The 12337-nt window shown below is 29.9% G+C and overlaps 1 protein-coding gene across 1 annotated transcript in view; it reads left to right on the top strand.

The window, feature by feature from the left end:
• Positions 1-2497: 2497 nt before the first annotated feature.
• Positions 2498-12337, top strand: part of bib (MIP channel family protein big brain) — a 259882-nt gene continuing 250042 nt past the window's right edge. Inside the window, exon 1 of the mRNA XM_075355918.1 lies at positions 2498-3118. Within this exon, the coding sequence (XP_075212033.1) occupies positions 2818-3118 (301 nt within the window). The 5' untranslated portion in view covers positions 2498-2817. The remainder of the gene's footprint in view (positions 3119-12337) is intronic.

Here is a 12337-nt window from a genome sequence, read left to right as displayed (position 1 = left end):
CACAGTTCTTTAGCTTTCCGTGAAAAGATAATACTAAATAATTACACTACATGTATTATGTGAATAATAATAGTAGTTATGTCTAATAGAAAAATTTGTTTCCATTTATTTCAATATAAACAGGATTTCTTTAATGTGTTTGCAGGAAAACTGAAAATAGAAATCATACGCTATTATGGAACTAAGTCCACGAGAGCGGGAGAATAGTATCTTTTATTAACTCATAAGGATTCTCGAATTTTGGTTTTATATAATATTCTGTTTTATTCCTGAAATTTTACTTTCACTTTGAAAATTAAATATTTTTTACGGAGTACGTAGTTTACTTTAATAGATTACAATAAGTATTTTAATTAAAGAATGAAAAAAATTCTTTTTTATTTTCATCTCGCTTAGATTGAAATAAGTTTTTCAGTATTTTCCTGTAATGCCCAATCAAAGGTTTTCAATTTAAACTTTCCCATTTAGTTTTTATTTAAAGTAGATTTCTTTATATTTAGTTTATACATTATTTTTTTTCGTTTTTAAAAATAATTTACTGAATTAAACTTTGTTAAAATGAACATTTTAAATATATTTTCTGTTCTTTTTTGTTAAATTTAATAAAAAAAGAGATTCATGTGATTTATAAAAAATAAAATAAAAAAAAGATAAATTACAAATATTGTAATGTCATAAATTAATGAATGTGTTACTGTTGTGAAACTGTATTCTTTTCTTATTTTGCCACTAATCATCGAGGAAAATGTATTTTGAAACATAAAACTAAAATATTGAATTAAGACAAAATCATACAGCTTTACCATAAACAAAGCAAATAATTTAGTTTGAAATTTTTGTATGAAATTCACAATAATCATTAAAATTTTTAAATTCTAAATTTATTGATGTTCACAAGCAGTGTTGCTTAAAAATGCAATAAAAATTGAATATGAAAAATATGATTTAATAAAAAAAAAACTGAGAACTGGCCAGTTCCTTTCCCGATATTTGCTCATTTTATGGTATAATTTTTAATTTTTTGGGAAATAAAATAATAAACCTACAAACATATCTCGATTATTAATTAAAAACAATTAGAGCTATTGAAATCTATAATTTGACTCTCTTTTTTCTGCGTAGCCTTTGGAACCACCATAAGGTATTACTTCAGAGGATGAATGAGAATGATATGTATGAATGTAAATGAAGTATAGTCTTGTACAGTCTCAGTTTGACCAATCCTAAGATGTGTGGTTAATTGAAACCCAGTCACTAAAGAAACGTATCCATGATCGAGTATTCAAATCCGAACAAAAGCGATTAATTGATTTGCCTTTACTATGATTTGAACCTTGCAACTCTAAGGTTCTTAAAGACTCTTCATACAAGTTATATAATTACTTTAATGTATATCAATTTATAATTTGTTACAGAAAATACTGACGCTAAAAGCACATAAATTTGTGAAGTTTCACGTCACGACATTCACATTAGGGGACTCAAAAATTCCCATGAAATTATACAGCAGGAGCAAGATTCTCCAAAAGTTAATGTTTTTGTACGGTTTTTGTTTATAAATATTCATGATACTTTCTTTTTTAAAGAAAACATAATAGCAGAGCATTCTTATCTTGCGATCCTACAAGATTGGTTTTTTCCACAGCTAAATGAAGACTAAAGAATTTATTTTTCAGCAAGATGGGACCCCGCCGGAACGACCCAGTCGATTTCTAGGTGAGTTCGTCAGTTTCTAGAATAAAAATCGCCTCGACGCTGGATAGATCGTATCAACACTTGGCGCAACAAATGAAAAAAAGGGGGGCTGTGTGAAACAAAGTGTTTATGTTTCACCATAAGTGCTGCTTCATTAGCAACAGTAACTTTTGTAACAGAAGTCTGTCAAATTCAACTATTGTCTTGATATTTTCCGTGCAGTAGATGTAGGGCATATAAAACATTTATAACTTAGTAAGTGAAATCTTCGACTAATTATTTATAAACTTTTCAATAAATCATCATAAATTTTTGAGTAGTATAAAATTTGTCTTACTGTAACACATTTTTATTATGAAACATATCTGTTTGAAATCGGATGGTTCTTTTTGATACGCTCTGTTTTTAATGGAAATGCAATTTTTTTTTCAAAGGTTTCAATACTCTTGAAACCTTTAATAAAAATAGAAGAACCTTCTATTTTTATTATTTATATAAATGACATACTACTAATAAGATAGATTATTAATACTTAGGAACGTTTTCCTACACAAAAATTCTGAAAATAACTTAGAATAGGCAAAGGAAAATAACATGTTGAAGGTTAAACTCTTGTAGTATAGTACCCTTGCGGTTTATAAAAAAATACAGGCCAAAATTTGTGCGTAGCCAATCATAAGAAAGCGTTCTAGTACAATAGCAAATGTGTGGAGCTGCGTACTATATAGCAGGGGCTAGAAAGATGTATAGGTGGGGATGTTTGTTATACTACACTCGGCTACTCATTCGGCAAGTTGCTGCCGGTCCGTCTGTTCGTAGCTTAACGTCAGGTGTTGTTAAACGGCTGTAACTTTTCACGCAGTGCAAGTCTAGCAATTTAGTTTAACCGTACAATTTTTTTTTTTTATGTGACTTTTTTATGTTTGACGTATTACGTTAATTTTTATTTATTATTCGTGTTTTTATATTGTAAATAAAGTGACCGTTTTATGTTTAGTTAAACGAAAAATTTAATTTAATTATAGGTTACGGGCGCTCTGTTTAACACAAAATCGGATGGAGTGATTGTTTTTAGTTTTGAAGTTTAATTTAAATATTTTGTTTTATAAATAATTATCGATAATGGCCACAGACGCATCATCATTAGATTATCAAATTGTGACATTACTTGAAAAATTAGATTCAGTACGTCGTGATGCACCTGCACCTCGTTTGTTACCGGCACACGCCGAAATGAGGACCCTAGAATTTTGGAGATCAATTATTTCTGAATGTCTTGCCTCTTTCTTTTATGTATTTACTGTTTGTGGAGCTGCAGTTGCCGTTACATCTGGCGGCTCTACTGCACAAACGGTGTTAGCTGCAGCTTTTGCTTCTGGATTTTCAATTGCAGCCCTAACGCAATCCTTCGGTCATATATCAGGTAGGATTATTATATCTATATAAATGTATATTTTAAATAATTCTAGATTAATTAAAAATAATTCTTTTTATTTTTGTCTTTCATTTAACGTAATGTTTTTTCCAACGTTTTTTCAACACTACAATTTACTGAGATTTTATGCCGAATATTTGTCTCGTATACTATAATAGCCTGTTTGAATCATAGTAAATGATTTTAAAATCATTTTTATTCAGATTGATTAAGTTTATTTTGATTCGAATCGTTAAATTACTCTCAGGTTAACTCTTATGTTGTTACGTTAGGTTTGTGTTTTACATTTACAAAATGCACTTACGTTTATGTAGTGTTTACAAATGTATTTATTATTTTTAATGAAGTAGTAAGTTATGAAAGTATAATTAAATTTTATAAATATGTTTTTATTCTCTTTGTTACCAAACTTTTAAAAAGTTTTTTTTTATATTACGTCTTCTCCAGTAGCTCTATTTTATTCTACACACCAGTAGAATCATATAGCTACGGTTGGTTAGTGAAGCGTAACCCTGAATAATTCCCCCTGAATGATGTTTTAGGGTTTGATATGACATGAATAATTAGCCCTGTTTTATGTAGTAAATAGTACGATCGACTTTTGTTCAGTAGTTGAGCTTTTTGTGCACTTCAAATAAAATTATTAGTGTAAATGTAATTATTTTTTTCCTTTATGAATTAATTCGCATCAGAAGCTTGTAAAGAAGTATACGTACATAAGAATATGGAAATGGAATTTGTAGCGCATGAAAAATGTCATGTCTGACTGGGATTCAAACCCCGAATCCTCGGATGAAAGACCGAGACGCTACCATTCCGCCACGGAGATTGGTAGCTATATTTATATATATATATATATATACATAATTATAGAAATATTTTTAGTTGCATTATGTACTAATTGTAATTTTACCATTTTAACCGCAATAGTAATAAGTAATAATAAATAGGTTTTAGGTTAATAATGCTGAACTAGATGGCGTTGATGATACAATATCAATAAGAAAGTTCTATATTGATAAAGTCCTATTAAAAAATCCTACATTTAGTACTGTAAATACACAAATTCCTGAGTACAATATCAGTATGGAAAGTTATATATTTACAAAGTTATATTAAAAAAAAATCTACATTTAGCAATGTAAATGTGTACTATATATATATATACGAAGTTCTCAGTACAGATTCCACAGCCGAATTCATAAATATTTTTGTGACTTAAAAAGAAATGTATTAAGAAGAAGGCCTGTTTTACTTATCAAGGTCTTGGTTGGATGGACCTTACTATCGTTATTCGTGTAGGATTGTATTATTTTAACATAGTGTTTCCTTCTCCCTTTTCTACATGTCATACGTCAATCATATTATTGTTTATACAAACTACTCTACTGCTAGTTTTTAATAGAATGTTCTGAATATAATAAAAGAAAAATATCCACTTTGATCTATATAACTTAAATAGAAATATATAATCTACTCGTTATTTGTTTACATTTTATTCGCAGTAAAATATAATTAAAAAATAAAAGCACAATTAAAAACATACATTTTTTATAATTAATTCACCACATAAGATCTACTCTTTTATCTGGAAATAAAAAAAATGTCATACCGAACCGGGATTGGAGCCCAGAATTTTTCAGTAACGTGATCATACCACCACGGAGGTCATCCGATTTCCGTGATGGACATTTATTACGAGCTTTGTTTTTAATAGTAGATTTAAAGGATATAAAACATTAATTAAATAACAAATTCTCACCTATTTTATATTATTTTTACGGTTAGGTATTATAAATGAAATTTAACTGCTAAATTTTGAGAAATTCTGCAGTTTTACTCTGACTTGTATAGTTTTTAGCATGGGGCATTTTGTATTACTACCTCACTAATCATATGTTTATTATATTTCCCTAGCACATATATATATTTTTTTACTTTAATTGAATTTTATTGCCATACATATATATATCGATTGCATCGAAGAAGAGTATTAGTTTATTAATCCTTTACCTACCATTTCTTGTATACTACTACCCTTTATACATGTATTGTAATTAATATTGAGAGGATAAGCAATATAAAGGGCAGTAGCCGTGTTGTATCGAAACTACTCAAGTAACGTTTTAAAATTTTATGAAACAGAAACAAATTTTAACTTATTTTGTTGCGGGTAATACCTTAAGCATGTAGCGGTTTTTGTCATACCAATTTTAATATTAGAGTAAATTTCTTAGAACACCTCAAGTACTGATCTCGTACCAAAAAATGGTTTAACTTTTTAGTATTTCACTAAAAATTAAATGACTATTTTGGCTAGGGTTTTCGAAACCTGTTAGGGCTTTTACATTATTTTTTTTTATTTTTACTATCCTTTAAAACGATTTTTCATAACCCTAACCTTTCCATTAAAAAGTTTTGAATCCCCCCTTCTTAATTTATATTGAAAGAATAGATCATTTAGAAGTATGAGTATTTGTTAAATTTAATTCTTATATCTTAAAATGTTGAAAAGTTATTTAAGGGTTTCCATACTTTTTTAACACCCGGTATATTGGTGTTTTGATTTAGTTTTTAATTTTTGAAAACTTAATCGCGAGGGGAAGTGAGGGAATGTCGTATTTTGATGAGAATGTCTGAAGGAGAAATCTTTTTCTTTTTATAGCATTTTTTTTTTAGTGGTTTTGTTTACAGTCGCATCTATAATTACAGTTATTAGCGACTAAAATAACACTGCATGATCATACATAAGAAAAATAAACAATAAAGAAACGGGAATAATCAAGAATAAACAATGACAAGTTGTCAAGTTACAACAAACACAAACTAAAATACATAAATCAGACAAAAACCACTAAACTGTATTCTTCATTCCACTGTAGGAGAGGAACCGCACCAGACATTTTATACCTTCTTTCCGGTAGTAGAGATTTCATACCTTAACCCAGGTCTAGGTTTTATCGTATGGTTCCAAAGATTAGGCAATCAAAGAGCAGATGGTGCACCGACCGTTTGACCTTGCACGCCTCAGATCTGCTGAGGAGAGCCAAATAGATGAGTGTGGTTAAACTTGGTGTGTCCAATCCTTAGCCGAGATAAGACGACTTGGTCTCTTCTGTTGCTTGGGGAAATAGGTTTCTCGAGCACATTCTGCCGGATGTTATGTAATGCCGAGGGAGGACTCAGCAGCCAGAACTTTGTTCGCTGAGCTCGCAATTTTACACGGACAGATCTCATATAGCATTTTTTATAATAGTTATATTTACAGGTTTTTTCGTATAACCACCTCTTGCCTTAAATATTTCAAATACTTGTTATAACTTTTAATAGTTAAATATTATAGAAATACGAGAATAATCTGTGGATGCTAAATTCTTAATTTGATAAACATTTCAAAATATGTGGGAAGTAAAGAATTTCATTTACTGCTTTGAAGTTTCAACATAAAAATGTGGCATTACCAAATATGATTAATGTAAATGAGACAATGATGCAAATAACTTTTAATTTTTAAGTAACATTTGACATAATGAAGTTCTCCCACAAAATCGGGAAAGATATGCCACTAGTTGCTGAGTATTTGAATAATTAATAAATCCTTTGATTGTACCTTAATTTTGTAATTGGTTAAACAGCAATTTTTTTTTTAAATACATTAAAAAATAAATTGTAGAATTGTTTTGTAATCCTTATCAACGATTTATATAAATCATTGAGAAAAATATGTATATAATATTGTACTTTATCATTGTATCCCAAGAGACAAGAGCACAAGGAGTATTAGAGGAAGCACGCTTTATGCCCCACGTCATCAGTTAAAACAGTAGTTTCTAAATGTTCGTGACTATGTGAAATTGTAAGCACAATGATGAAAGTAAAAATGTTTATAATACATTTATTAATTCAAAGTTATACTGACTTATAGGAGGCTGTCATTTATAGTTCTGAATTTATATTTTTCTTTCTAAAATTGGCCAATCCCAAAGCAGTAATGGTAATAAAATTACGTCGTAATCTGGAAAGTCAAAATTGTTATACCATCTAGTCGTTAATGATTCTAATCATCCACTTGAACAACGAATGGCTTATTAATATTTATAATTATTGCTGATATTTATAAAATTCTCATTTTAAGGTGATTACTTTTAAATTTTTATTGAATATTGTGTTTATCATAGGTTTACATGTTAATTTATATGTATATTCACTTAATTACTGCATAAGGTAGTTGTTTCATATAATTGTAATATTTTTATTAAGTCGGAGTTAAGTGATACGTATTTCAATGTATTTGCCCCATTATAGGTGGTAATTGAAATACATGACATATGGCAAAGGTAATTCCCAAATATATTATGACCATTCCAAAGAATTTAAAGTATCTCATACAAGTTTTCTTGGAAAATACTCAGGATTGAATTGATCTTCTGTTCCCTTCTGCAATCATCCGAGCGTAACAGTTTATCAATTCCACTGACATTTATTCCTGAAAGCAATACTCACTCTGTCCACTTCAGGATTGGCTACATAGTAAACATCACTACTTTCAGTGATAGTAACTCTGATTAGTGGAAAGTGTAATGCAAACTAAAAACTTATAATGAAGATATTTTATTTGTAAAAAAAATCATATTTATATGTTCTTATCACAACAAATAATATAATTATTATTAATAATTTAATTTTAATTAGTAAATTTAATCTTTATATTAATTTAAATTTAATGTTTTTTAATAATGTAATGGACGAAAGTAGTTATTATTCAACCGTGGTTGTTAAATAAACTTTTAGTAGTTAAAGAGTAATTTACTTTAAAGGAAGCCAGATTACCAATGCAAATAAGGATGTGACTGAGCAATTAAGTGACATTTCTTCAAATAAATAGTCTATGACAGTAGATCTTAGGAATTTGAATGATAAAAATTAAACTTTATATTACGGTTTATTTTTATTTGAAAATATCGTACAAAATGATTCAAATAATAATATTTCCTATTTTTAAAAAAAATAGTTTGTCTTTATTAAATCTAGTTTCATTGTAGTTATTATAACTTTCTCTTATATGTACAGCTTTTAAGGGAAAGTATATTACTAATCGGTCCAAAGTTTTGATGTCATATTTTGCGCATGTTGTTGTCTCACGATCTCTTAAGTTCATAAAAGTAAAACAAAATAACTGTACAAATTTTCGGAAGATTTGCTCATCATAAAAAATTTTCCAAAATGTGTCAAAAATTTCAATATATATTGAATTTTCAATACCTTCAATGCTTTACATAGAGCATTGAAGTTATTAAATTTTAGACAAAGTTAAAAAAGGGGGAGTGTTTGTTTTCGCCATTTTTTATTTTTTTAGTGTCTAGAAAATTGAGCTTTACTATGAGAAAAGTATCTATTATGCTTTTTTTTTAAATTACAGCGTTTAAAATCAATTGGATTCAGGAACGAGGAATATTCAAAATTATTTCTAAACAAGTTTTGTCCCATATCTTGAAAACCCTTTACCAAAAAAGTTGAAATTTGGTATAAATATTTGGCTATATTTATTTCATCTTCGGCTCGATTTTTTTTACAGTGTCATCACTGTATCCATATTTTCCTCCCTGGAAATAGCTATACAGAGTGTTGGACAAACTTAACTGACTGATTCAATATATCAGCGTTTCTCAACCTAAAGGTCGCCGTGAAATTAAACGGGATTGTGAAATTAGCCTACAACTTTACACGTAAACAATAATGAAATCATTTTATGAGAAAAAATCATTTATTATAAACATTTGACTTATATTTATAAGTACACACGTAAATAAAATAAATTAATGAGATGTTTGCGTTTCTTTTTCTTTTAATAGTTTCTTACTTGGATCTCTGTTAGAAACACTTAATATCAAATTGTTTTCAGATGATAAAACACAATTCGTATATTACTATCCTTTTCATAGGCGAAAGGGATAATATTTTCAATGCTTCTACGACTAAATTTTCATATTTACTTTGACGAATAAGCCAAAAATGTATGAGAACCGAGAAATTTTGGCCACATCTGTTGATTCATCAAATAAATACTAACAAATTTATTTCAAATCACTCGCTGAATTATTTGATCGCAAACATCGGCAGCCATTTCACTGATTCACTTTGATACTGTGTCGTTAGAAAGCGGAACTATTTTCGATATTTTTGCTTTTTCCACACCTACTAAAACACTGATAATATCAATTGCAGTAGGTAGTGTGAGGTTTCTGCGATTGTACGGGATTTGGACATCTTAGCTACTCTTAATGCTATGAGATAAGATGTTTCAAGTGTACTTTTATCGGTATGGATTGATTTACAAAGAAGTTTGTTGATTTCTCCATGGCTTTCTTCTATTCAACGAGGTAAAACCATAATTTAAATAACTTGTATAATTTTATCTTTTTACCAATGGATTCACTTAGATGGCTCACTTCGTTTTTTCAGAAATTTATCCATTTTGCATAAGAATCTAATTACAAAAAAAAAAAATAAAAAAGAAATAATTACACAGTTTTACCACACACTAAAAAACTGAAACCTCAAGTATTATTTTCGATTAAACTACGCTTTTAAAAAGTTAAATAAAGGCACCAGACGCACGCTTTGCATTCGAAACTAAATTGATGTTCTGCAATCCCTTACGCCTCTTTTATACAGGTGAGAGCGCGACGTTTTCAAACGTATCTTATGCATGTTCAAACATGACGCTATCTCATCGAATATTACGCGAGCAGACCAAATTACAAGGAACACGTAAACATCAAGTTGGAATCTGTAAATTGCTTATGTCTTCACACACACTTCATACCTGTAATACCCGTTGCTATCAAAGCAGCTAAATAATTTTAACTAGGTCTCATTGGATTGTGGTTGGGGAATCGCGAAATATTCATTATATATTTTTTTTTTACCTTTTGAGGGTTGTGTAGCTAAAAACGTTGGGAATCACTGGTATTAAAAATTGCGGCTAATAAAAGTTTTTAATCAATAATATAGTTTAATGGAAATGTGTTTTATTTGATAAAATTTTAAGTATTTTTTTTTATTATGTACAAAGTTTCACCTCATTGGTTGACAAACAGTTGAGATATAGCTGAAATTGTTTAAATGGATCGCAAAAATTATGCATGAAAACGGGTACAAAATTATCAAAACTGTATAATTTGTGTACACCCCAACTGACAAGCGAGCTGTTAGAGGTGATACCCGATTTCACATTTTATTAATTTTCTTCTAATAATGTTAAATAAATCAGTTATTAAATCGCGAAACTTACTTAAAATATTTCCTCATAAGGAAATCATACATAAATTTATATAATTATTAATCTTTTTGGATTTTTTTTTAATTTCTGTATTTGTCTGTTTTTCAAGTTGTGGCTGTTATTAAGAATGTTATAAAAGCTAGTTGTCAAGGAAATGATCATTTGAGTCTCAGTTGTATTTACAGAACAGTTTGATTTTTTTTATGGCAATTATAGTTTAAATATTGTACAATTATTTATGGTGAAAGCGTAATTTTATCAAGAGTGTCAAACTGGACTCAAATACATTTATTGAACATTTTGATCTTTGTCGTAATTGTATTCTAACTATTGCGTAATTAAGTCATTAATATTTAAAAATTGTATGGCTTATTTGAAATAAAAATCTGTAAAGAGCAAAAATTGAGAAAGTTATGCAACTCTTTGCCAGCTGTACATTCTATCTTAATATTCTCTATATTCACAACGCATCAGATTAGTAGTAAGCTGATGATAATAAAAAAATTAGATGTTCGTAGGCAACTGTGTATGACTGTTGAAGCACTTTGTATTGTTAATAATGAAGAGGTCAAATTACTTAAACTATATAGATCAGAATTCCCTTTCTTCTTCTATCTTGTAATGAATATTCCACACTGCTTATTACTGAAATTATTTTTAACTAAAGAAAAAACCGACTGACTGGAGTAGGCTAATTACTGCATTATTTGAATTCTTAAAATACTGTAATTAATGCACAAAAGGCATGACTATAAATTTCAATCGATGATCCGGCGACACACAGCTTCTTAATTAACATCAGCTAAGAAGCAAAGTATCACTTCGAGTATTTTCGCTTCGCCAATATTCCATTTTAAAATACCGGGTGAACAACTTAAAATCTAACCGAGCCCGGCTTGAACTGCAGTTAATTTAAATCAACTTAAGGCTGCTACTATCAGAACACTAACTCACCGAGTTGATCTAGTGAGGAATTTGTCATCGCAAATCAGCTGATTTCGAAGTCGATAGTTCTAAGGTTAAAATCCTAGAAGACAGCTCCTTTTTTACGGATTTTAATACTAGATCTTGGATACCGGTGTTCTTGGGTGGTTAGGTTTCAATAACCACACATCTCAGGAATGGTCAACCTGAGACCGTGCAAGACTACACTTCATTTACATTCATACAAATAATCCTCATTCATCCTCTGAAGTAATACCGTACGGTGGTTCCGAAGGCTAAACAGAAAAAGAAAGACTATCAGATCACTATTAGTTTTGCGTGTTACTACTTTGGTCTTTGTTGTCAGTTGCAGACTGTTCATACTTCAGTGGAATATTGTTTTGTTTCGTGTAGTTGTGTTTTTCTAAAATTCTAAAATGCCTTAATAGATCGAGGAAAGGATTGCTATGGTGGAAGTGTTCTAAAATCCTTTTAAAAAACGCGTCAAATATTAGCCTCGTAGGAGGTTGTTTTAAAAACACCAGTGCATACTATCAAGGCTCTGCGCTGGGCACTCCTTAAATTTTGAAGCAGTGCTCTATTTCTATCCAACCTATGCGCCCAAATTGGCGCCGCGTATGCGATCATGCTCTCGAAGACACCTCGGTACACCAAGTACATTTGACGGCCCGACAGCACGTAATCCTTCCGAGCAATCCTTCTAAGTTTGCGCATCACAGAGACGGCGTCCGCCGCAACTTGCTAAATGTGGTTACTAAAAAGCAACTTGTCATCAAACAAAACACCTAGGTACTTATGAACCCTTATTCGGCTGATTACACAGCCTTTATACTTAATGTTGGAGTTACGACTGCTTGATAATTTGTCTGTACCCTTCAGAAGCATAAACTTCGTCTTGGGTACAGAAATCTTTAAATTTTGCATGTCCATCCAGCCCTCGGCGCTTGACAAAGCCGCCTGCGCTCTATTCTCTAGCTACG

The sequence above is a fragment of the Lycorma delicatula genome, chromosome 1, assembly GCF_047948215.1.
Source record: "Lycorma delicatula isolate Av1 chromosome 1, ASM4794821v1, whole genome shotgun sequence".
NCBI classification, from domain to species: Eukaryota; Metazoa; Arthropoda; class Insecta; order Hemiptera; family Fulgoridae; genus Lycorma; species Lycorma delicatula.
This window is presented reverse-complemented; position numbering and strand designations above follow the sequence as displayed.